Below are 26712 nucleotides of genomic sequence, written 5' to 3'. Positions count from 1 at the left end.
GGTATATATGTACAGCAGCTGGACCCAATAATGCGACATGCTCCACCACGGTCCGCAAGAACCACATCTAGAACAAGGCGGTTCTGGAGAGCCACCAAGCGGACCGCTTGAAGCTCGGCGGTGTTGTTAGCAAGGATACCAGCTGTGATGTTCATTGTTGTTTCGACTGCCTGAGTCAGATGTCGGATGGCACGGCTGTTTGCCATCGGGCCCCAGAGTGGAACAAGTCCCTTCATAGCATCGAGGAACTGTGCTCCTGTTGAGTCGGCTTGTTCAATGTCCTTGGCTCGTTTTTGTCTATGGTGATTCGCTGGAGCCACATAAGTCGGAGGAAGGATGAAGGAGATGAAACAAGTGCCCCCCCAGCCTTTGGGGAGCCAGGTGTAAGCCTTTGTGCCGCAGACGAAGTACATGTTTGGAGACGATACGAAGGAAGGTGGATCGGTGGAGTCCAAAGTTCTGGTAAAACGGCAAGCACTGTGGCCTACCAGCTGTGTCCCAAGCCCTTCTATGCACATGTGGCCTGTGACGTTGATGACAGATAGAGCCACAGTCAGGGTGGCAGCCGTTCGTTTCCGTAGGTAAGAGAAAGTGGGTCTGGTTGGATTGTTGAACACCTGCATTTCAATTCGTTCTTTAGCAGGGATGTCCATGTGGATAGAGTCGTTGGAGGTCTGCGGGCAGAAGTGAGTCTTGGTTTTGTTTCGCCAGACCTCATGAAAGAAATGTGTCATGGTTTTGCTGGAGGTGGCATTGTCCTTATAGCTTTCTTGCAGGAGGATCAGCCAAGCAAGGCAGGAGCCGTGAATTGAGAAGGGTGAAGGGATGAAAGGTATCGAATGTCCAGTGGCATGGGGTAGCAACCCACAGATCCAGCAGTTGGTGGCATTGGTGGCAAGATTGTGCTGGTGCAGCAGCTGTACAAAGGAGTTATTCCAAAACTCCTTTCGCCTCTCTCTGAGTTGAGGAGAGAGCGAAATCAGATAATGTTCCTTCATGGTGGTAGGCTGTGCAGTGGTCAGGAATGTTTCATGAGCAGGTGCATTTTCTTCCACAATCCAGAGGGTGGTCATGAGGAGAAAGCAGAAAAGGATTGAGATGAAAAGTGCAATTGTCTTTGAGCTGTGGAGTCTGTCTGTTTTTGGGTTTCTGTAGTGGGTATTTCCAGTTGCTTCCATCATCTTCTTATTTGGCGCTTCCATCATCTTCTTATCTGGCGCTTCCATCATCTTCAAGGTGCTCGGTAGCGGGCAGAACCACAGACTTCGTTTGGCTTCTCTCCGGGTGACCCTTGGTGGTGTTTAGGTAACCGTTCTGAGATTTAACTTAGTCCGTGGTCTACTTAGCCGAAGCTCCCTCCTTTCGACGCAGGAAATACCCTTCTCTGGATGGCACAGTGGGATCAGGGAATTTTGCAAGTTCAAGTGCCTCGGTATCGGGATAGCAGTTCAGTGATGGTCGGTCTTTGTTCAGGAGCTCTTCCTGGTTGTCGATGTTTTCTGTTGTGGCCAGGGTCGAGGAGACCTTCTTGCAGTGGTGCGCGTGCAGCCAGTGCCGCTTCCCCTCCACTCGAAGAGCCGTCCGGGTGGTGATCAGTACTTGCCAGGGGCCCGTCCACCGGGGTTCCAGACTCTTCGCCCGTTGAAAATTCCGGACTAGCACATAGTCCCCCGGTTGGATGTCGTGGCCCGGACCCCTGGAAGCATCGGGGATGGCCTGCTGCACCTGCTGATGAATGACAGACAGAGTTTCAGTCAACTTATACAAATAATCAGACATTAGGACGTCCGGGACGTCATGAATGGAAGTCGGTTTTGGTGCAGACCAGACGCTCATGGGTCGGCCGAAAACGACCTCGTAAGGTGTCAAGTGGTGTTTGGTGGGGGTGGAAAGCATCGATAGCAATGCCAGTGGGAGAGCGTCTGGCCATTTCTTTCTGTGGTAGCCACTATCTTGGCCAGTTTTAGCTTTAGTGTGTCATTGTGCCGCTCGACAAGTCCAGCAGACTGGGGGTGGAAGACTGCGTGGAACTTTTGCTTGATACCCAGCCCCTGTAAGATGAGCTGGATGACTTCGGCTATGAAGTGGGGGCCGTTGTCGCTCCATAAAATTCGACAAAGGCCGTAGCGAGGGAAGAATTCTTTTAACAGTACTTTTGCAGTGGCCATAGCAGTGTTGTCACGGGTTGGGTAAGCCTCCACCCACTTGCTAAATGCGCATACCACAACAAGTACGTATTTCAGGCCTTGGCATCTGTCTAGCTGGATGTAGTCCATCTGCTGGACTTCAAACGGGTGATTTGGGACCCCAAACCCTCCCCGGGGTACCACAGTTCCTTTCCCGGGGTTATGTTGCAGGCATATCAAGCATTGTTGGACCAGACGTTTGGCGGAGTCTGTGATTTTATCATTGTGCCAAACTCTGGAGACAAGTTCAATCATGGGGGCTGATCCTATGTGAGCAGGGGAGTGTGCCATAGTCAGTACGGGAATCAGGTATGAGTCAGGTAGCAACCATTTGTTTGTGTCCTTTGTCCGCCAGCAGCCTTCGTCGTCTTTCAATCCCACCCGTGCCCATTCAGTCAATTCGTGTTGTGTGCTAGCCATTTGAATGTCTCTAATAGTGTCCCTAGCGTCGGTCCATTTTTCTGCTTGTGACCTGGTCACGTACATACGTGTTGTCGTCCTATTTTCAGCTGTCGTTCGAGCAGTGAGGTCGGCTAGTGCATTTCCCTGTCCAATAATGTCTGTCACCTTCTTGTGTGCCTGGCATTTGATGACCGCAAGTCTTTTGGGGAGAAGGACAGCTTCGATCAAGGCGGAGACTAGATCTCCATGTAGGATGGGAGTGCCGTGTGAGGTCAAGAATCCCCTTTCCTTCCAAAGGAGCCCAAAATGGTGAACCACCCCGAAGGCGTAATGGCTGTCGGTGTAAATGTTCGCTGTCGTTCCTGCTGCTAGGATGCAGGCTCGTGTCAGGGCAATCAGTTCCGCTGCCTGAGCAGATCGTTGCGTGATGCGGGCTGTCTCGACTACAGTTCGAGCCGTGGTGACTGCATAGGCAGCTGAAGTGGTGCCATCGGGGAGTTTGATGCAAGAGCCGTCCACCCACAGCTCTCCATCGGGGTCAGGAAAAGCTGTGTCTCTGAGGTCAACTCTACTTCTAGTCTGTTCGTCCGTGAGGGTCACACAGTCGTGTACAGGGGGCACATCAGGATCATTCTCTGGTAGGGGTAACCGAGTTGCTGGGTTCAGGGTGGTGCATCTTTTCAGGGTGATATGGGGTGCAAGCAGAGTCAGTTCGTATCCAGTCAGTTGTGCACTCGTCAGGTGTTGTGTCTTGGTCTGGTTCAGGAGGGTGTCAACTGCATGGGGTACTAGTACCGTGAGGGAATTCGAGAGCACGATCCCCTCACTCTGTCAGATAGAGATAGCAGCGGCAGCTACAGCTCGAAGGCAGGCAGGTAAGGCTCTGGCTACAGGGTCAAGAGTGGCAGAGAAGTAAGCGCACGGTCGTTGCTTGGGGCCAATGGACTGGGTCAGGACAGATAAAGCGCACCCCTCCCTTTCGTGAGTGTAGAGGGAGAAGGGCTTTGTGTAATCGGGGGGTACCTAGGACAGGGGCCGAACAAAGGGCATCTCGTAATTCCGTGAAGGAGGATTGGCATTCAGTGGTCCAAGGGAGGGGGAAAGGGACATCTTTGGCTAGCAGAGAAAGCAGCGGTTTCACAATGAGGCTGAAGTTTGGCAACCACTGTCGGCAGAAGGAGGTGAGGCCTAGTAGGGAGCGAACCTGTTTCTGAGTCTTAGGGACAGGGGTTTCAAGAATGGTTTGGATCCGGTCGGGAGTAAGTTTCCTTCCGTCTTTGGACAGAAGGTGGCCTAAGTAAGTGACCTGGGGTTGGCAGAATTGCAACTTCTTTTTGGAGACCTTGTGGCCATTTTCCGCAAGGAAGTGCAGGAGTTGAATGGTGGCTGTGACTGCTAGTGGAGTGGTGTCAGCTGCCAAAAGGATGTCATCGACGTATTGTACTAACACCACTCCATCGGGTAACTGGACTTGATCCAGCTGTCTCTTGGGGGCCTGGCTGTAGATGCTGGGGCTTTCCGTGTAGCATTGGGGGGCTCGGCAGAACCTATATGAGCGGGCTTTTAGGGTGAAGCCGAAGAGATATCGGCTGTCTGGGTGGATGGGGATAGAGAAAAATGCGTTTTTGAGGTCAATGACAGTGAAGGTGGTGGCAGTAGAAGGAATCAAAGTCAGGATAGTGGTGATGTCTGAGACCACGGGGTACTGGGGTACAACCACTTTGTTGATATCTCGAAGGTCAATGATGAAGCGGTATGCTTTCTCATCTCCCTCTCCTTGTTTCTTGATGATGGGCAAGATAGGGCTGTTGCAAACATTGCTAACCACTTCCTCTACCACTCCTGCGTCTATCAGTGACTGAATAATCTTTGCCAATGCCTTCTCGCCCTCGGGCGATATCCGATATTGTGGAAGTTTTGGGAGTATCGCGTCCGGTCGGACAGTAATGTGCACTGGGTCAATCATCATGCGCCCTACGTCCGAATCTGTCTTGGCCCACAGATACGGAGGCAGAGTGTCAAGCAGGGATGTGTCAGCGTCAGTGATGGAAAACATGCGTCGGGAAGGGCAATGTCTAAGCAGAACGGGGTTGTCGTACAGGAAAACTCGAACTCCGTCTTGGGAACATCTAATGGTCGCTCGGAAGTGTTTCAGTAAGTCAAGTCCCATAATGGCGTCAGGACTATTGGAGGAAAGCAAAAACGTTGTGTCAGTGGTGTTGTTTTCTAAGTCGAAGAGGATCGGAGCGGACAAAGGGTTAGTGGAGGGCGTTCCATCGAAACCTGTCCATGTTATAAGTGAGCCAGACAAGGGTGCCCTTGGAATCAGTCGTTTAGATAACGCACTACGTGTTGCGCCAGTGTCTACTAGAAATGGAGACTTTGTACCCAGGACCTTAGCAGTGACATAAGGGCCTTGCTGGTCAACATAGAGCTCGACTGGATCCCTCCCTTGCCCTTTGCAGTCCTATGCGAAGTCGTGGGCATCGTCGTAGTCAGATTGCTGGTACTGGTTCTGTCTGGGTCGGTCAAATGTATTTGGTCTGCTTGATCTATCGTTAGTCGTGTCATTTGCGGGCCCTCGTTGCTGTCCTCTATTTCTCGGTCCACCTGCTACGTCCTTGGGGTCCCTATTTCTGATCATTTCCAAAAGAACCGGGCACTGGGATTTCCAATGGCCGGATCCTTTACAGAAAGCACACTGGTCCTCTCTAATGTCTGTACGTGTGGGGAGTCGAGGTGCGGTCTTTAGGAGGTGCGGTCTTAGGGACATTTGTCTGATAGTTTCCTTTGTATTGGTCTTGTCCTATAGTCACCCCTTGCAGTTGTGCAATCATCACCCTCTCTTTCAAGTCTTTCTTCTTTTTCTCTGTTGCTCTATCGTTTTCATTTTTCTGGTGTTCGTAATATTGGGCCATCTGAAGGATAGCCGCAGGTTTGGAGGCTGCCTAACTACTCTTGCTGGCCTGCAGTTTCTGGGGGACCTCCGGTGACAAACCCTTAACATAATTCTGGACAAACAGATGGTGTCCGGTTGCAGTGGTCATGTCCTGGCCGCTGTAATCGGAGAACACCGTTTCAAACTGGGAGAAGTAGTCCGATACATCCTCCTGGGGTTTCTGACGACAAGTCGTTACTATCGACCAGTCCACTTTCTTTTCTGGAATCAGGGTTTTCAATTTCTGTACGATTTTATCTGGGAGGTCTAAAATGGATTTCAAAGGTTTCTGTCCAGGTTCCCGTTGTCTATCTATGCCATCGAGTTGTGACCAGGTATGTCCAAACAGCTCAAGGTGGTCGACTTTCCGGATTTGCTTCCACACATCAGCTGGTAGACATAACCCGAAAAACAAGTCGATGTCAGCCAGGGTCATGATTGTTGAACCTAGGGCTGTACCTAGTTCAGTATAGAAGGCAGTGGGGTTTTTACGTAAATCAGGCAGAGATTTCCGGAACGTCAGAATATCTTGCCGATCCCATGGCTGGTAGACCCAGTTGTACACTACCCTCCCTCTTGCATCTTTGTGGTTGACGTCATCGTGAGTTCCTTCACCTCGTGGAGGAACCCAGTAAGGGGCAGCCTCTCTTATTGGCATCATGGCGTTAGCTCGCTCAGTTTGTGGTTCGGTTGCTACGGGTGTCGTGGGTTTAGCTTCCGATTCCTGTTCAGTGAGGTGGCGGAAAACCTCAAGCGTACGCGTAAGGAGGTCCGTCACATCACACTCGCCCTCATCCCCGATATCGACCTTCCTGTACAGAGTCGTTAGGCTCTCGGGACCTTTGTCTCGATATCGGTCCTCGTATGCGTTCAAGACGTGATAACACAGTCGTACGGTAAAATGTCGTCTGTGACTCCCTGCATACGAGTTGAACATATCCGTGATGTACTCTTCACTTTCCTTTCTTTCTACCAATGTCCTCACTATCTTGTCAATCCCTGCTCGCTCATCCTTGCTTAATCTGTTTGTTCTTGCGGAATCAGCCTTTCGGGTCTCAGGGTCACCTAACGCTGTCGCTTGTGTTGTATCTAATACAAGGAGTTCGGCCGGCACAGAGGCCATGGGGGCCGAAGCTTTGGTGCTACTCTCGTTTGTGTTTGGGGGTAGCGAGGGCTGTGCTAAGGGTTGGGAAGGGGCATATGGAGGGGGCATGTAGATGATCGGAGGGCCTAACAAAAGATCATCGTTGACCCGTTGTTTCAAGGGCAATTCAGGATAGAGCGTAGAGGGCGTTCTAACCGGACACTGGTTTGATGTTTCTGCCTCTGGTTTCTGTTTGGCTTCCTCTCTTTCCTTAATCTCTTCTTCTAGTTTCTTAGCAGCTAGGTGGGCTGCCTTTCGCAGCTCTTTTCCCAACCTACTCTCATTTCTCTTTTTACGCTGTTCGGTTTCTTTGCGCCACATGCCGGTCGGGGCGTCGTCATCGTACCCCCGACTCCCCCCGGCGCTCGCACTACGCGGCCGGGGGTTCGGGTGGCCCCACCCCCGCGGCTCCGCGTGAGTCGCCGACGCGGCCTGCTCCATACCCTGCGGTCCCTGGGCAGGGCTCGTCGCCCGAGGAGATAGAAGCGTTCCTCGTGGCCATGAGGGCTCTTTCTCCTCCGGCGGGTTCTGCGGCGCCTTCGGGCCCTGTGAACCCGTCTGGAGGCCCCAGCGGCTCGGGTGACCCTGCCTCGACGCCGACGGGTGCTCCGGCCCCGGCGCCGCCGACGGCTCCGATCCCGGCGCCGCAGGGGCCCTCGGGGTCGACGCCGGCTGGTCAACCGGCCTCTCCGGCGCCGATTCCATCGGGGCAACCCCTGGCACCGCCCCCGCGCGGCGCCGGTTCCCCGGCGCCGGCTCTGGGCGGCGCCGTCCCCAATCCCTCTCCGAATCCGGACGCGGAGTCGGACCGGCGTCGCTCGACGCCAATGGGGCCTGTGAACCCCGAGGAGCCGGTCTACATTGTTGATTCCGAGTATGGTGAGGATATAGAATACGGAGAGGGTTGGGAGGGGTCTGAGGACCCTCTGACACGCGAGTGTCAGTACGACATGGACTGGACGGGTGACTTGGGTGACGCCAGTGGTCTGGATGACTCCCCCCAACCGTGGCTTTGTCTCACCTCCTACCGTGGCTACGGAGGAGGGGGCTGCCTATTCAGTGGTGTTGATGAGGGCTGCCAAGGCCTTACACCTTGAGCTCCCCGTCGCGGCCGTGAGGACTAACATCCTCACTGAGGTACTCAAACCGCAGTCATGCCCACAGAAGCCACTGCTGCCGTTCAACGAGGCCTTAACTGACATTCTTTTGGGCACGTGGTCCAGGCCCGCTTCAGGTTCGCCTGTTGATAGGAACGTGGCCAGACGCCACCGTTCGTGTTCGGACAACCCCAAGTTTCTGTCCACCCACCCCACCCCTGAGAGTCTGGTGATCCAGGCCTCAACCTCCCAGACCGCATTCCCGTCGGCTCCGCCCGACAGGGAATCAAAGAGGTACGACCAGTATGGCAAGAAGGTCTTCTCGTCCCTGAGTCTGGGACTGCGGTCTTGCAACACCGCGTGCCTCTTGGGCCGCTACACCCACTCTCTGTGGGATACGGTCGCGGACCTGCTGCCTGAATGCCCCCCGGAGGTACGGGCTAAGCTCGGCAAGGCTATGATTGAAGGCCGAGACGCAGCAAGATACTCCATCAGGTGTGGTCTTGACACGACCGACTCGCTGGGCAGAGCGATGTAAACGACAGTGGCGATTCGTCGCCACGCCTGGCTGAGATCCGCCAACTTCTCGGCTGATGTCCAGAATGCCTTAATGGACATGCCGATTGATGGCAGTCGCCTGTTTGGCCACAAAGCGGACCACGCGCTGGAGCGCTTCAAGGACTCCAGGGTCACGGCCAAGTCCTTAGGTCTCTCGACCCAGCGCCAGCAAACGGGTTCGTTTCGCTCCTTTCGTGGCCAAGGAAGGGGCGGTCCCACACGTGCTGCCAGCCACGCGCCGCAACAGACTTATCAACGCGGTGGCGGCCGTGGAAACCGCCGTGGTGGTGGTCGGGGACAGCAGCGAGGTCAGGCCACACCTCCCCCCGCAGCATCTGCCACTAAATCCTCCTAGTCCGTGCTTTCAGGCCCATGTGACGCCGGTGGGAGGCAGGGTTCGCCATCACCTCTCCCACTGGCGCACAATAACATCGGACAGGTGGGTGCTGCAGCTCTTCCGAAAGGGCTACTCCCTCCCCTTCGAGACAACTCCTCCAGCCATGCCACCGCAGAACCACCGTGTGTCGGGGGACCACTTGGCACTTCTGAGGGAGGAAGTTACGGCCCTCTTGGCCAAAGGGGCCATCGAGCGCGTTCCTGGGCCAGAAGTAGGTCGTGGTTGCTATTCCCACTACTTTCTGGTACCCAAGAAGGACAAGGGGGGCCTACGTCCTATCTTGGATCTAAGGAACGTCAACGGCTTCCTCCGGAAGGAGAAGTTCAAGATGTTGACTTTAGCTCAGGTCTTGGCTGCTCTAGACCCGCAAGACTGGATGGTAGCGTTGGACTTGCAGGATGCGTATTTTCACATCCCCGTCCTGCCGGCCCACCGGCGTTACCTGCGGTTCACGGTAGGCCTCGAGCATTTTCAGTTTATCGTGCTCCCCTTCGGCCTTACCAGCGCCCCACGGGTGTTCACCAAGGTGATGGCGGTGGTCGCAGCTCATCTGCGCAGATTGGGGGTCTCAGTCTTCCCCTATCTAGACGACTGGTTGTTGAAGGCGGGCTCGCCCCAGACAGTCGTCCACCACCTTCAGATGACGGCAGACCTCCTGCACGAGCTGGGGTTCTCCATCAATGTGCCGAAATCACACCTGTGTCCCTCTCAAAAGCTCCTTTTCATCGGAGCGGTTCTCGACTCGGCGCAGTTTCGGGTCTATCCTCCGGAACGGCGAGTCCAGGATATACAGGCTTTGATTCCCATCTTTCAGCCGTTATCCCGGGTTTCGGTCAGGTTGACGCTGCGGCTGCTGGGACTGATGGCTTCCTGCATCCTTCTGGTGCATCACGCCCGGTGGCGGATGCGGGCTCTGCAGTGGGACCTGAAGTTTCAGTGGGCCCAGCATCAGGGCAATCTGTCCGACCATGTCTTGATCTCAGAGGGCACTGCAAGACAACTGCAGTGGTGGCTTATGGACCGCGATTGGGTCAGAGACAGATCCCTCTCCCTTCCCCAACCGGAGCACGTTGTTGTGACGGACGCGTCCCTCCAGGGCTGGGGAGGCCACTTGGGAGAGGCAGAGATCAGAGGCATCTGGTCTCCGGCGGAGTCCCGGCTCCATATAAACCTGTTGGAGCTCCGGGCGATTTGTTTGGCACTGAAAGCGTTCCTCCCCTTTGTCAACGGGAGTGTAGTGCAGGTGTTCACGGACAACACCACCGCCATGTGGTACTGCAACAAGCAGGGCGGGGCAATGGCTGGAACGTCAGGGCGTGACTCTGACGGTTCAACACCTGGCAGGTTCTCTGAACGCCAGGGCGGACGAACTCAGCCGTCGGTGCTCGATGGATCACGAATGGCGTCTGAACTCGGACGTGGCGCAAGGCCTCTTTCGGCAATGGGGAGAGCCTTGGTTAGATCTATTCGCCACAGAAGAGAACGCGCAATGTCATCAGTTCTGCGCGTTGGAGTTTCCAAGACGGCACTCGCACGGCGACGCCTTTCGGCGCGAGTGGAGTTGCGGTCTGTTATACGCCTTTCTGCCTATACCACTTCTGCCCAGAGTGCTGAAGAAGATCAGGCGCGACCGGGCCCAAGTCATCCTTGTGGCTCCGGACTGGGCTCGAAGGTACTGGCATCCCGAGCTACTCAGCATGTCAGTCGGTCCCCCGATCCGCCTGCCCCTTCAGGAGGACCTTCTGTCGCAGCAGCAGGGGACGGTCCACCACCCGAACCTGTCCAGCCTCCACCTCCATGCGTGGAGATTGAGCGGCGGCAGTTGAGGCCATTTGACTTGCCTCCTGAAGTCTGTGATGTGATTCTGGCAGCCAGGCGTTCCTCCATGAAATCGGTATATGCCTGTCGGTGGAACAAGTTTGTGGCATGGTGCACAGCAAAGGCTGTGGATCCTCTCTCTGCCCCTCTTTCTGAGGTTCTTGTCTTCCTTCTTTCCCTTGCCCAGCAGGGCTCTGCTGTGGGCACTATCAAGGGCTACCTTTCTGCCCTTTCGGCCTTTCTGAGGCTGCCTGATCAACCTTCTTTGTTCAAGTCCCCCATTGTAACAAGATTCTTGAAGGGCATCACACACATGTATCCTCCTGTTCCGTTTGTGATGCCTCAGTGGGACTTGAACCTGGTTCTAACCTTCTTGATGTGTGCTCCCTTTGAGCCACTTCATTCCTGTCCTCTCCGTCTCCTGACTTTAAAGACGGCCTTCCTGGTTGCCATCACCTCTGCCAGGAGAGTGAGTGAGCTCCAGGCTCTTTCTGTCAATCCTCCTTTCTTGTCCATTCATCCAGACAAGGTGGTTCTGAGAACTAGACCTTCTTTCCTGCCCAAAGTAGTTTCTGCTTTTCACATCGGGCAGTCCATCACCCTCCCCTCCTTCTTCCCGCCTCCGCATCCTTCAAAGGATGAAGAGCGGCTCCATCGTCTGGACCCAAAACGTGCGCTTTCATTTTATATGGATCGCACACGCCAGTTCCGGGTGGATGACCAACTGTGTGTTGGCTACGTGGGTGCGAAGAAGGGACGGGCGGTACATAAACGGACCATCTCTCGGTGGGTCGTTCTGTGCATCAAAGCGTGCAACTCTTTGGCTCGGAAGGAGCCCCCTGTTGGGCTGAGGGCCCATTCCACTTGGGCCACGGCGGCTACTACTGCCCTGGGCCGGGGAGTCCCTTTGCAGGACTTTTGTCAGGCGGCTACGTGGGCCTCGCTGCACACTTTTGCGAGGCACTACTACCTGGACAGCCGTTCGGTCCTCCAGGACTTTCTGGTGTAGGATTGTATTGGTTCGCAGACCCACCACCGGGGTTGGTATTGCTGTGGTATCTATTCTAAGGTAAGGAATCTAATACTAACCTGTTTCTTTCAGATGAACAAGTTACTTACCTTCGGTAACAATATATCTGTAAGAAACAGTAGTTGGTATTAGATTCCTTACCGCCCCACCCGTCCTCCCCGTTCTGCGAACTGATACCTAGGGTTAAGGACATCCCTTTCAGGGCCCTAGTTTCAAATGGCACCAGTGTTGGTTCTCACGTGGCTCTGCGTGTTCTGGCGCTGAAAAGCTGTGTACAAAGAACTGACGTCAGCGCGCGGAGGCGCCGTCTATATACTCCAGCGACGTCATCACGGCGCACAACGCCGACGACGGACGCGGAGCCGCAGGGGACGCCTGCAGACGACGCCTACCGACGCGCAAGGGTTCTGCTACGCAAAAGTTTCCGGATCTAGACTGACGCCTGGGGATATTCTAAGGTAAGGAATCTAATACTAACTACTGTTTCTTACAGATATATTGTTACCGAAGGTAAGTAACTTGTTCTTCAGAAACTGTTCCTCTTTATTACACACAGGGTTGCAAACAAAAACTTTCTATCTGCAGCATCCCTGTGCTGCAAAGTGTCCCTTGATTTTTTTGTTGTTTTTAGGTCTCGCCTATGCAGCGCAGCGTGTATGCGCTGCATAGGACAGAGACCTTTAGCCATTGGTTCTCTTTTTCTGCCAAAAACTTGCATGCGTTCCATTTGCTTCAATGGCAGCGCGTGCACGTTTGGCAATTCCATTGCGGGAGCGAGCAGCTTGCGCCATATGTTATCAATTATCGCACCTTGCTGATCGCTCCCGCAAGGGAATCGCGCTGGCCCCCTCCTCTCTCCCCCGGCGCGCATGCTTGTGCTTGTTCTTGTGCTTGCACGCTTGTGCTTGTGCTTGTTGTTGCTTTTCCTCCGCATTTGCAAAGTCAAAATGCCAGGCTGATGTGATAAAGAGCATATGTGAATGAATGCCTCTGTCTTCACATGGGGTTGCGCATGAAAGCCAGACCTATTGGCTTAGCCAGGTGCATTTGCAGATGAAAGCTGCTTCCACCCTCCTCCTCTGTGCTTGACTCCATGACATGTGGCTTGGCACACTGTGTATCCTTTTCGAGGGATACTTGGACTGTTTGTTCCCTGAGTGGAAATATTTTCCATTGGAGAAGAAAGGCAGACATCCCACTTATCAGGGGTGCGTGCTCTGGAGCCGAAGCAGTTGTGGTTATTTTAGTTGTGGCATTGTTTAGATTGAGGCACACCTTCCGAATTTCCTTTTTTCGCTGCATGTGCGCCTTTTTAGGCTTTAGGGAAAGCTGCGCTCATAAGCCAACTATGTTGTCATTCGAGCTAATTTTTCAGCGCGAGGGATTTCCTGCAGGCCTTGTTTTCTGAACTCCACAAATAGCCTGAAGTTCGTTTGAAGGTATGCTGCAGAATGCATGATTAATGCTTGCGTTTGCAACCAGGTGATTTACTGGCTAAGACTTCACACGCAAACCATTACAGCCTGAAAATGGCAGCCACGTTCAGCACGAGCTTACCACCCCCCTGTTAATTTCCGACTGATGTCTCCTGTGCTGGCGCTGCTGCAAGGTTTTGAATCGATAATATCATCCCAAAGTCTAGCGAGAAATCCACTCCATCGAGAACCGGAGCCGCGGCAACCGCACAGGGAGCTTTGTAAACAAAGATTACAAAATCAATACGTTTTAATTATAATTTTAAAAGAAACGCGTCATCAGTATGGTAGCGGTCGGTCCAAAAATGCTTTCCAGAAACGTATTCAGTTGATGTTCGTTCTTACGGTTTTTGGCAAAGCAAAATAAAATGCATTTCAGAACGTTTTAACAATGTTTTTCCATATCTGAATTTTAATAGTTCATTCCAATACATTATTTGAACAAAAATATTTCTGTTTGTCATTTTTTGAGATCGTTTTACCTAAATGGAGTATGATGTTCGCTTGTACATAACTGAATATTTAAATGTGAAGTAATCAAAAAAGTGTGAGTTGGAATGCTTGAACTAATCTCCGCAACTGATAATTATTTAGGCCTGCGCCAGGGCCTTTGTTTTTAATGACGGCGTCACTCCACTGACTTCAATAGGAACAAGCATTGGCATAGCCAATAGGTCTCGACTTTGGGACCTTATAAGTGTTTAGCCATGCAACACTTGACGTTGTTGCACCAAGGATATTGTGCTGGATAACTAAACACTTATAAGGTCCCAAAGGCGAGACCTATTCTCTATGCCAATGCTTGTTTCAAATGTTGGCAACCATGCAATCCTTTAGGGCAGGTAGTTTTGGTGGCATCGCTGCAGCTGCCCTGCATTTGCTTTCTGGATCCTGAGCTTAGCCAGATGACTTTTCTAGCATTAGGAATCATGCAGCAGCTACCACCTTGGAATTCACCACACTAATATGGTGTTGTCCTCAAACCAGCATCAAAGTAGAGCTTATCTTGCCTTTATATCTCTGATATGTAGTGACCAGCTACTGTCAAATTTCTTTATTCCGATAAAAAAATTGCCAACTTTGTTCAGATTATGGACTTTGTCAGGGGCACGACCCGCGGAGCTCATTGGAGACTGCTTCACAGGTCCCCGCCATTGCCACTCTCCTTCTGTTGGCTCTTTCTCAAACAAATTATACCTTAAAGTATATTCCCTTTTGTGACTTTTATTGGTTAGTAGATGCATTTCAATGTTTGATTATTCTGAATTGTTAAATGTCGTAAATCTGGAAATTTTTGTCTCAGTTAAAAAGAAATGTTTTCAACATTTCTTTATTGTCATTAATGCATTATACAAACATTACAATACATTTCCCAGTCTTGGCCCGTAACAGTAACTGAGAACATTCCTGCAGCAAAGTTTCACTCCAATCTCCAAGGCGTCTCGTAATAATTGAGTGTGTTCTGTTCCGGGTCTGGTTCAGTGGAGTGTGGGTGCGTGGTACGTGCCTATTTTTCCATATAGCATACTGTGTTAAGCAGCCTTCCTGGGGCGGGGGAGCAGACACCCTCCGTTCGAGCCATCTGTCATACCATTCGCTGTCCCCTGTCTTACCAGAATTAAATAAAAATATATTGTAGTGATAACAACCTTAAGTGGCTACCTCTATATGCAAATGTGCATGGGTCAAAGCAGTTTGAATGGATTTCTTTCACCGTGTCTATTTGATATCATGAGTGGTGGCAACTTGTTCAGGGTCTTACTCAAAAATTTATCTTTTTTATGATGGCCAAAATGTTCCTCTTATCCCGTATAGTGCCAGCCTCCGGCACCAAATAAGCTGGGAAGGTAATGGGACTAAGAGTTAAGAATCATTATAGTGACTGACTTATACTTACTATTGTGTCTGCTTATCTTTGACAATAGCTCTATGTAAGTAAATAAAGCATGCATGCCTGATGTTTTTTCTTTGTCAGTATATTGTCCTTGATAGATAAAATGAACATTAATATAAAAGGTGAAGAAAACACTTGCAAGGTTTTGTGTGATAGTACAACAGATTTGCTCAATTTCTGATATTTATTGTAAGTGGCTGTCTGAGATCAACTGCGTCTGCATTTCACTTTTTATTTGTCTTTCGTCCCAGTAACCTTTAGGCGGGATACTTATATAGACATTTGTATTACTCTCTTTGGCAGGAAAAATTTGCGTTAATGGCTCAGAAAGCATATGTAATGGAGAGTATGGCCTATCTCACTGCAGGAATGATGGACAAACCAGGACTGCCAGACTGTTCTCTTGAAGCAGCAATGGTTAAGGTAATGTGTTGATGAATATTGGGATTCAAGGACTCTGACTCGTGCATAGTATTTTCCAGCTTGTGCCACTTGAGTCTGTCTTACTTGGTTGGAGCGATATGAACGTGTCTGGTGGAATGGACATCGCAGCATTACTTTTGATTCTAAAGAATGCCCCTCTTCTGTCTTCCAACTACAGAGCTCAGTTTGATGTTTCTCTGCTGGAATAAATAAAACTAACAAATCTTCAGTAATATTATTGAAATACGTCTGTCATAAGTATTTCTGTAAACTTTTCTGGTATTGGTACTAACGAATCTCGAACCAAGCACATCTTTGGGGGGGGGGGGGGGGGGAAGTGGAGTGAACTCCTTTATACAGTACCTGGAATATAGTGTTGCCCATAGATGATTCTTTCAATTTAAGACCTGCCTCAAGCCCTTCCTCTCTGGCCAAGGTGGAATCAGAGGATTTGTAGCAAAATGGCTGTGGCTTTAGTCCTGTGAATAATTGTACTTTCTGGGGATGGTGGGGTAGCTTAAAAAGGTATCAAACTGGAGTTTGGGACATTTCTTCTTCTTTTAAGAATGTGGTATATGCCCACTGTGAGCATCTCCAAGAATCTTGTTTTGTAGCAGAGATGAAAGCCTTAATGGCTGCAAGAGGTTCGGACTCAATATGTAGTCCTTTCTGAAAGATCCTGCTCCTCCTCATCCTGTTCCTCAAATTTATATACTGTGGAGATGCAATGACTGAACCAAAAAATTGAACTTCTGACTTTGAATGTTCCTTATTCTCATTAATGCGTACTTCGAACCCCCACAACCATGTTCAATCTTCTGACTGTCCGAGCAGGGCTGTATTGACATTTAAGTAGCCTACATTTTTCATGGCCATTCATTTCTGTGATTATTTAAGTGGTAACAATGTATTCGCTTCCACATTTAGATGAGCAGTATACAAGTAAGGACAGAGCTCTATCAGTAGAGTTAATTAACCATGGATCTGCAGTTAGTAAAAAGAATTAGAACACATTATTGATAGGTGAGATGACTGATCACCATAAGATACTTAAATACATACTAAATGTTCAGATGTGCAGGTTGTAATGTGCTATTTATTACCATTGCTGAGCGTATGCACTAAAGGGGAAGTCTCAAGTGGCTCATGATACCTAAAAGGTACTTACCCAAATTCAAGATGCATGGCTTTAAATATGTTTAGTAAGGTAAAGTTACACTGAAGAAGCATTGTGATTTTTAGCAAAGTTATGTCCTTATGCAAGTTCATGTAACATGTAGCCTTTAAGCAGAAAAGATTGTTTTATTTTTTGTTGTTTCACTTGCACTCTGACTACTTGGAATTTGACCTTAACGTTGTAGCAATAAGTAATTGGTGTGTTTGTATTAGTACAGTTCCTTTGCATTGTGTGTTATTGAGCCACATTTATTTTCACTAACTTGTAACAATGTCTTAACGGAATGACGAATAGTCCAAGGAGCATGGTTAAATACAATTATATTATTAGCAAAGAAATGCAGATAAAATTTCACAAATCAAAATGCAGAGTAAACCATACTTTCTAATTTGTGTACTAAATGTGAAAGTGAACATTGTGCTTGTGAAAACATATTATGATGAGTGGTTCCGAGGGTGCCATTCTTATACCCAGGTCCAGCTTGTGGGTGGGTGATGCCCCCTTTGTCTCACCTTCCCTCTTTTCTGGGCATGCTCCAATCGGTCTAGGATAATGATTTGTCAGAAGTCGGATAACGGGTGGCAGCCACCGAGCGACTTTTTTCTTTGTGCTTTTTTATTCAATATTTTTATTAGATTTTCAGACATGAACATCAATTGTAGCAAAGAGGTAACTTCACGAAGCATGTTGTCAAGCTATTGTCACATTCTTTTCAATCCAAATTTTAAATCTTTGAGCAAAAGAGTGTTGTTATCGGTCTGAACATAATACAGACAATAATTTTCCTGTCCATCCCCCACTGTCCTGTCGGCCTCTCCCTGGCATATTCCTCCTGCCCTTCTGGTAAATATCAATCCAGGCCATGTTATCTGTCTTTTTCCCATGGGACCAAGATCTTTCAAACTTAGGGGAGCATCACCTCACCTGGTAGTTTGTCAGCTCTTCTGTACCAATCCATGTTGCCCTCCTTTTCCTGCAGAGGCAGCAGCCTTCCTGCCTCTCAGTATTTAATTAGATCTCTTTGTGCTACCATCAAGGTCAAGTTACAGAAAAGGGATTGTCTCCCCAGATACTTAGAGACAACAGTTATTGGGTGAGGGTCAACTGACTGTAGTACAGCAGAGAGTTAGCGACCCACTTTACCCAAGTACTCTTGGGCTCACAAGCACTCACATACGTGTATATGAGGGCACTTGTTTTGAAACAATGCTGTAGGCATTGATTGTTTTCAGTTCTCCCCATCCGGAATAACTGGGTTCTAGTATAGTATGCCCTGTGGAGAAACTTCTGATGGATCAACAGGAAACCTGCGCCGATTGCTACCTCTCTCGAATAATGGCATGCCATCCTCCAGTCAGCGTTTTCCCATTTACCTAATTCACCCTCCCATCTCTCTCAGTGCGTCTAATTATGGAAGGCTGTTTTGCAGGATTGTGGAGTAGATTTGGGCAATCACATGGCCCGTCGGGCGGTGGGTCATCACTTTATAGTCTAGCCGAGTCTCCTCTGCTGAATTTGAAGGAATTGGCTCCCTGTTAGTTCAGGTTCCTCCGGCAATGGGATCACATCCCCAAGTTTGGAGATGCCCAATATGTCCCTTGTTTTGTAGCGCCCTATTGCCTGCAGACCGCTCAGCTGATCAGGGTCCCATAAAGGGGTCTCCAACCTTAGTTTGCTCCCTCCCCCTCCCCCACCTCCAAGGCCTGGGTTGCCCGCCTCCAAACTTTCACAACAGTAGCTGTTGGTGTGGGCAGGGGAGTCAACCCCTTCCATCAATAGATCCGCCGTATTTATCACTCCTATAGCATGGGGAAGGCCAGTCATTTATTCCTAACAACTGTGCAACCCAAGAGTACAGGTGGAGGTTCGGAAGTGCAATCCCTTCCTCTGCGGGCCATCTGGTCACGGTAGCCAATGCGATTTTGGGCACCCCCCCCCCCCATCCCACAGCAGCGGGCATGTCACTCCCTTGCTCAGGGCTGGGTAGAGCATAAGGATTTTGAGGGGGTTATAGAGTTCAAGGATGTGTGGAGTTAAGGGCTGGTGAGGGATTTTAAGGTTCAGTTATAGGTAGCGGCTGGGGTGGTGAAGGTTTGTACGGTCCAGGATAGGAAGGAATTTAGGGTGGTGAGGGGTTTTAACGTTTCAGGGATGGTATTAGATGTAGAAAGGGGTTTCTAGGGTCCAGAGATGAGTAGTTTTGGGTGATGGAAAGTTCTTATGGGTAATGAATGGCTGGCGTTTAAGAGCTGATAGGTTTTTTTTGGGTTCAAGAATGGGTGGAGTTTGGATGTGCTGAGGTGTTTTATGGTGGGATGGGTGGAGTTTAGGCATAGGAAAATGATTTTAGGTTTCAAGTTTGGGTGGAGGTAGGATAGGAATAATTTTATGGTTCAGGGATGGTGGATGTTTGGGGTAGAAAGGGCTTTTAGGCTTCAGGGACAAGTGTAGTTTAGGTGTGGTGGGAGGTTTTAGTGGGAAAAGATTGATTGTGTTTATGGGCGGTGATGGGTCAGCCAGTTAAAAGCATCCAAAGTAATTATTTGACAGTGTAAAAGATATAAATAGGAATATATCACCTGAAGTAAAGCACTGAAATATGTATCTCCCGCAAAACTGTTTCTGAATGTTAGACCTAAAACCATTGCATTTACAAACATTAAGCATTCAAAAGCAAATTTCGGCTAATAAAACATTCCATCAATTGGCTTCTATGAAAAGGTAAATGCTATTCATTCTTAAAATTTCAATTAAACAGCTTACATGAAATAGTTTCTCAGTAATGGTATTCCATGAAATCGGTTTTCTGTGAATTCACATACAACAGAGTGGAAGAAGTATTCCTCTATCTGCTCCCAAATCGAAGTTATCACTTTTTATGCGTTTTTTAGTAACTTAGTGTTGGTGTATGGGAGAGATAACCTTGCAGTAGTGAAAAATGACGTTAGGAGTTTAATACTGTCAGGACATCTGCAACGTAAGTACACTTGTCCTATGAGCTATGGGGTGACGTTTAAGTATTAAAAAGGAAGATTTAGCCCTGGCAAAAGGTTTATTTTGCCAGATTGACTACAGTTTTTAAATGGCACTACAGGATGCAATGGCAAGCCTGAGATGTTTCCCTGTGCTCCTTTTGTGGATAGCACAATGAGTTTTGGCAACCCATTTGTAGCAGTTAGTTTACAGGCCCTGGGTACATGTATTACCATGTACTGGTGACTCATAAGTAAATTAAACAGTCAAATCAGGTGTATATCAATTTTACTATGGTTTCAAGTAGAGCACTAGCAGTTGACCACTGATTAGCACAAGTAGAGTGCACAAAGCCGAAAAGCCAACAATAACTGGATTAGTAAAGGAAGGTAAAAACCCTGCAGGGAGGGCCAAGTCGAAAAATAACTAAATGCATTCTGTGTAGAGATCATAACAAATTAAGCAGACGTAGAATTACGGCACCATCCAATGGTATGCAAAAAATTTATATTTAGCCTTCGTATATTAGAGTACTATATTTAGTTTAAAATAAACACTTACTGATTATCACAAAGTCAATTAGAAAAGTATAAATGTGATCGGTGTCCCCAGTGATCACATAGAAAATCAATGTAATTACAGGACAATTGCATTTGTGTATAATAACCAAAAAACGACAATAGTCCAATCCAGGAAAGCTGGATATTAAATTAATCATTCTCAGTCATGGTTCAATATCAATGCATTAGAACCTAGTCTGTCAGTTGTGATGTCAAAAGGCTTTCAGTCTCTATTTTTTGCTTTGTGAGGTCAGCATCAGGTTATGAAGTTGAAGGAATCCTATATAAAGTTAAAAATCCCTTCTTATCTATATTTGAGCTAGCCCTGGCATATAACAAAGTGCTTACTTGAGTGAAACGTGTGATTCCCTTATATTATTTCTGTGGGAGTAGGGTATCTAAAAATTGCATATTGAAGAACTTCGTATCTGCAGTCAGTGAGCCACCCTGGTAAAGAAGTAAATGAAATTGGTAGGTGGGGGGCATACTACTTCATGAAGTTGTAATTTGGCTTGCCTGACCCGTGAATGTTTTTTCACTACAATAGGGAATGAATCGTGAGTGCTTATTATAATACCAGTACTGGAAGAAACACATAACTGTATGGTTGTCTAAATGGAGGCCGATAGCTTCACCCAGAAATTGGTTGTATGGTGGTAAAACGAGGAATGATGGAGGAAAAAAATGGCCTTTGATTGTGACTGGCATTAATTGGTCAAAACCTCAGGTGCTGGCTGGAGTGCAAAGTGACCACCACTGTTCAAACTTGTTATTGAATGATGGGTTCATCAGGTTTGTGCCAAGCATAAATTGTTGGCAGAGGTCAAAACGAGGCCTGTAGCATGACCATTACTGTCCACTGTAGGACAAAGGGCATGCACAGGTCAGGCACAAGCCTGCATCTGCTTTTGCAAGTGAGGCCTACAGCGCAGAAGAAATACCACAAAAACATTTACGTGCTATCTAAATGCAGGAACTGAATGAAAGCATTACTTCCCCCAAAAATAGTGTACAATATAACCGCTTTTAATATAAAAGTGATGTATGTGGAGTGAAAAAAATGTATTTGAATTTCATAGCATTAAAACCTTACTCATAATTCTGACACTTAAAAGAAAACCATATTGCAACAAATATGTAATCGCGGATTAACCACTTAAGGTCGAAATTTAGAGAGAGGCAGGATCACACCGGCGGACGCCAAACCCACGACGAGAACCAACCCCACCAGCACGGCTGGCATTGCCAGTTCTCCCAGCATTACCAAATATGCCAGCATTGCCAGTTCAGTTCAGCCAGCACAGCCAACACAACCAGCAGTGCCAATACTGCCTGCTTTGCAATCACAACTAGCACAACAAAGAGACAAGCAGTGTCAGTACTGCCTGCTTTGCAATCACAACTAGCACAACAAAGAGACAAGCACCATAGCAGTGTCATCTGCCCAGGTAGGCTATAAAACATCAACCTTAACCTCGACCACCAATACTACTGCTATCTTCAGGTGAGAGCAGGAAACATACCCCGGCATAACACAAACCTTGCCTCGGCGCATATCAACCTCTTCGAATAGATACAACAAGTATATCCATCAAGATGGCTGACAAAGAATCCAGGGCTACATTCAAAAAGTCAAAAGCAGAACCAGCTATCTCAGACTCTCCAATCAAAGCCAAACCAGACCTAAATAGCACAATGGACATGATTTTATAAAAATTGACTGAGGTGCATGACCTGGCAAAATCAACAAAACACTGACTCCATGCAGCTAGAACTCACCGTCATCAGGGCAGATATGAATACAATTAACTAAAAAATTATTGACGCAGAACAAAGAATAAGTGATGTAGAAGACGTTACCACTCAGGCCGGTAAAGAAATTTAACACCTCTGTACCACCACAAGCGAGCTTAAGAGACATGTTGCGGAATTGGAAGACCGTAATAGGAGAGGCAACATACAGATTTTTGGAAATCCAGAGGGATCATAGGAAGATGCTGGATCCTATGTGGCTTTTCTGAAATGTTGGATACCCATGCTCACTGGAATAAAATTTCATCATGGCTTCGAACTGGACAGAGCACATAGGATTCCAACGTTCACCTCTTCAAACAGGAAAGGAACCCGCCCCATGATATGATAGCCACTACGTTATCAACATGCGGAGGCCATCCTCAACTTCGCCAGGAAAACCCACCAAGTGTCATGGTAAGGCCACCGAATAAACTTCACAGAAGACTATTCAAAAGAAACAGTAGATACGAGGAAGGGGCTCCTTCAACTATGAGACGCGTTGAGAAAAATTAACATCCCATTTTCATTTGCAGGCCCATCTAAGTTCAAAATCCTTGAAAATGTCAAACCTTACTTCTTTACAAATCCCAAAGATCTAGCGCAACACTTGGAAGCTGCCCCAGTACAAGAGAAGGAACTGTCCGCAGGAGCCTCCAACGAACAGAAGACTTGATATCCTTTGCATAGTCGTAGTTGCTCACCCTTTGTCATGCCTTTATAATGGCATAAATGCAACAGGTTATATGCAACAGTAATGTTCACAGGAGCACGACTGTTATGTAGACAGAAATAGTGGTGATAATAGTTTTATGTTCCGTTTCTATGTCATTCAGATCACGCGCTGGACCTACCTTCAGATCCTTTGTATATTGCATTAAGATATAGTCTTGATTTGTTCGGATTGTCTGATACTCATCTCGCTGGTTAAAAAGTTAACCAGTATAATTACTACTAGTGGATAATAATAAATATGGAGTTTGCAATAACTGCTACAAGTACCATTACCATTGAACGAGGTTCAACAATTAGCTTGATTAAATTTCTCCAGATGTAACAAGTTTCAAATTAACACTCTCCATGTTGCTGGTTGATGGATCTGCCGTCGCAACGCCTGTATCCGTTTTTGTCAGGGTGGCGGGGGAGGTGGGGGAGAGGGAGGGGGGGGGGAGGGTCAGAGGGTAAACATATTTGTGGTTGTTTTCTTTTTGTCTTCTGTAAGGTTTTTTCTTCTCTTAGATTATGATGAAATGACAGGTATGCTCTGTCTCCAGTACAGGGTCAGTGTGAGTCTAAAATACTACAATTCAGTATTTGAGAGCAAGGGTATAAATCGCCTTTACAGGCTGATTTATTCCCATAGCGACCACTAGATATGCTTATGTCGCAAATTAAGAGTGTTGCAGAAGACTTTAATATAGTCTCACTGAATGTAAAAGGGCTTAACCACCCAGTTAAACGTAGGAATATTTTCGACTATTTGGCAAAGACTAAAGGAGACATCATACTTCTACAGGAAATGAAACTCTCAGAGGAGGACGTTGGTTTTATTAAACACAACTGGATCTCCCATATCTCCTGCTCACCAGCAGATTAAAAGAAAAAAGGAGTCATTAACCTTACAACTAGGAAATCTAATATCACCACTGTTTCTCACACAAATGACGACGAAGGGAGGCTGTTAGTCACACACATGAAAAGAGGGGATGATTCCATTCATTTTCTTAACATATATGGCCCTAACTCGGATGAGCCCAACTTCTGGGGAAAGATTTCCGATACGATCGAGAGCTTTCTTCAAGAAGATCTCATCATAGTAGGCGGGGATTTTACATTTACCGTTAGTCACTCATTGACCGTCAATCCAAATGCAGATACCAACCCACGCGTTCACAGGAGGTTCTCAATAAAATTTGCTTCAAGTTAAATTTGATAGTTTCTTGGCGCCTCCAACACCCAGACACGAGGGATTATACTTTCTATTCAGCCCCGCATAATTCCTGCTCTAGGATTGACTACATTCTTATCTCGGGCGCATATACACATCTTATAGACCTAAACAGATATATCCCCTAAACTGGTATTGGACCACTCTTGCATTAACCCCAAATTAGCAGGTACCAACTCCATTACTCCCCCTAAGAGTGGCGATTTAACAATGAGGTACTCCCTGACCCAGAAGACAAAGAGCGATTCAAATCTGCTATTCAGAACTACATTAAATACAATGATCTCCCGGACACAGATATTTTCACACTGTGGGATGCACTAAAGACGATTATCAGGGGAGTCATCATTGGAATTAAGGCAAGGATTAATAAAAAAACTGAATGTAGAACTAGATACACTGGAAAAGGAAATTAAACTCCTAGAAGCTACACATGCCGGGGCGTTAGACAATAAAGAGACCCTAGATCAACTAGTTAAGAAAAAATATGAATACAACAAAATTGTGAGTAAACGGGCAGGTGTGTGAATCAACAAATTCAAATCAATCAAGTTCTGTGAAGGGAACAGAGCGGGCAAACTATTGGCCTCATATCTTAAACACAAGCAGCAACAATTCACCATTTGCTCGATTAAAGACTCCAATAATAGGATCCAAACAAAACATTCGATGAAGATCTATATAAAAGTAAACAAACAACAAATTCTGAAGAATGCACCAGGTACTTGGACTCCCTAAATCTACCGAGATTGTCAGAGTCTGAGATGCAGCGCTAGAGAAACCCATCTCTGATAAGGAACTAACTAACTCTATCAAATCCCTCAAAAATAATAAAACCCCGGGCCCAGACAGCTTCTCAGCCTCCTTCTACAAGGCTTTTGGTGAATCCCTTCAACCAACATTATTAAAAGTATTCAATACCATAGCTCGAGAGGGACATACATCGACATCAATGAGAGAAGCCAATATTATTGTCATACCAAAAGAAGGCAAATACCCTCTTCTATCGAAAAACTACAGGCCAATTTCACTGATTAATGTGGACTGTAAATTATACGCAAAAATCCTAGCCGTGAGACTGAATATGGCCCTCCCGAAATTAATCAGTAATTCCTAGGTTTGCTTCCTCAAATACCGAATGTCGAATGATAATACTAGGCTTCTGTGTCACATACTTGAGAAAGTAAGGCTGATGTCTACCCCCTCTATCGCCACCACCCTGTACCCTGAAAAAGCGTTTGACAGGGTGCCGTGGTCATTCTTGAGACATTGTATGCTGTCCTGCAATCTAGGTGTTCCCTATATCGACATGGTTATGGTTATGTACTCCGAACCTACCGCCCGTATAGTGATCAATAGGTCCCTCTCTTATACCTTCACACTAGAACAAGGAACCAGGCAGGGTTGCCCTTTCTCCCCCTCCCTATTTCTCTTAGCTCTAGAGCCATTAATCCAAGATATAAAGCACAATAACGAAATAAAAAGAGTAACCTTTGGGGAAACTTGCAGCTTATGCAAACGATATTCTAATAGTCACGAAGGACCCGGGCTCTTCTATAAAGTCCTTGATGCATACCATAGAAACTTACTCAACCCACTCAGGGTATAAGTTAAACTGAGACAAATCTGAAGTTGAACCCCTAAACATCCATTGCACTAGAGAAATACTGGGAGATTCAGGCCTTACATGGCAACCAGGATTTACCAAAAATCTGGGGATAGAATTCGGAAGCACTATCTTTGAATCACTACAGAGAAATGAAGCCAACACCCTGTGGAAAATCAAAGCTCTCCTCGAGGCATGGTCCCCAAGATTGATGACATCGTGGGGGAGGATTGAGAGCATCCAGATGATGATAACCCCCCTAGTGAACTATTTAATAACCATGCTTCCCCTCATACTGTCAGAGGATTTCCATCACAAGTTAGATATCCTGCTCTCTAAATTTCTATGGCAAGGGAAAAGAGCCAGAATAGGTCTAAAGAAACTCAGATTCGAAAAATTCATGGGGGGGGGCGGTCAACCTAGCGGACTTCAAACTTTACTAAACTGCATTCTTAGCAAAACATGGATCGTATTGGCTGGTTCCGCTGGTAGAGTATACCCCAGTCTGGCTAAAAATTGAAAAATCATTTATTAAAAACCTTTCCCCCAGCAAGCCTTCTTACCTCAAAATTCACCAACCTCACATGCTCAAAGTCCATATTCAAAAACACAAAGTCTGCACTAATGAAAGTGGATAAATTATTAGACATCAGCATTCGAGGATCTAACCTTGAGTCCCTCTGGGCCAATCAGAAAATTGTATACAAAGGGAAGACACTACATAAGGAAACCTGGATTAACAGTGGTATATTTTTCCATGCCAACTGTTCGATTCAGCTTACCCTCTAACCTTCAAAGAAATACAAATTAGATTTAATCTGGACCCCCTGGAGTTCTATAACTTCTTAAAATAAAGGCAGCATTAACAGAAGCTGAACTTTTGCCTTTAACACCCTCCCTGAAACAATACATGGCGAGGATAAATCTATTGGGCCACCAGGTTTTTGGATCTACATCCGCCCACAACATTCTGCCCTCAATAAAATCATATCCTTCTGGGAATCTCACTCCTCCTCCCCTATCTCGGAGGCTGACTGGTCAAAAACTTGGGGCTCGGTGTCGAGGAATAAAATCTCTCCAACCCTTTCCCAGACAAAGTTTTGGCTTCTAAATAAGGCCTACTGGACACCAGCCCACTTACACTCACGCAAGATTAGAGAAGGCCCTACCTGCTGGAACTTCTGTGAAGAGACAAGTGACCTAGCCCACCTATAATAATTCTGAAAATGTGTGGTACCCTTTTGAGATAGAGTGATTGGCTTCATCTCAAATCTTTTCTCATGAACCCTCAATAG

At 47.5% G+C, this 26712-nt stretch overlaps 1 protein-coding gene across 1 annotated transcript in view; it reads left to right on the top strand.

Moving 5' to 3' along the window:
• Positions 1-26712, top strand: part of ACAD9 (acyl-CoA dehydrogenase family member 9) — a 330356-nt gene that overhangs the window by 202535 nt on the left and 101109 nt on the right. Inside the window, exon 11 of the mRNA XM_086938986.1 lies at positions 15243-15362. Coding sequence (XP_086795112.1) covers positions 15243-15362 — 120 coding nt within the window. The remainder of the gene's footprint in view (positions 1-15242; positions 15363-26712) is intronic.

Source organism: Lissotriton vulgaris, chromosome 9, assembly GCF_964263255.1.
Source record: "Lissotriton vulgaris chromosome 9, aLisVul1.2, whole genome shotgun sequence".
NCBI lineage: Eukaryota > Metazoa > Chordata > Amphibia > Caudata > Salamandridae > Lissotriton > Lissotriton vulgaris.
This window is presented reverse-complemented; position numbering and strand designations above follow the sequence as displayed.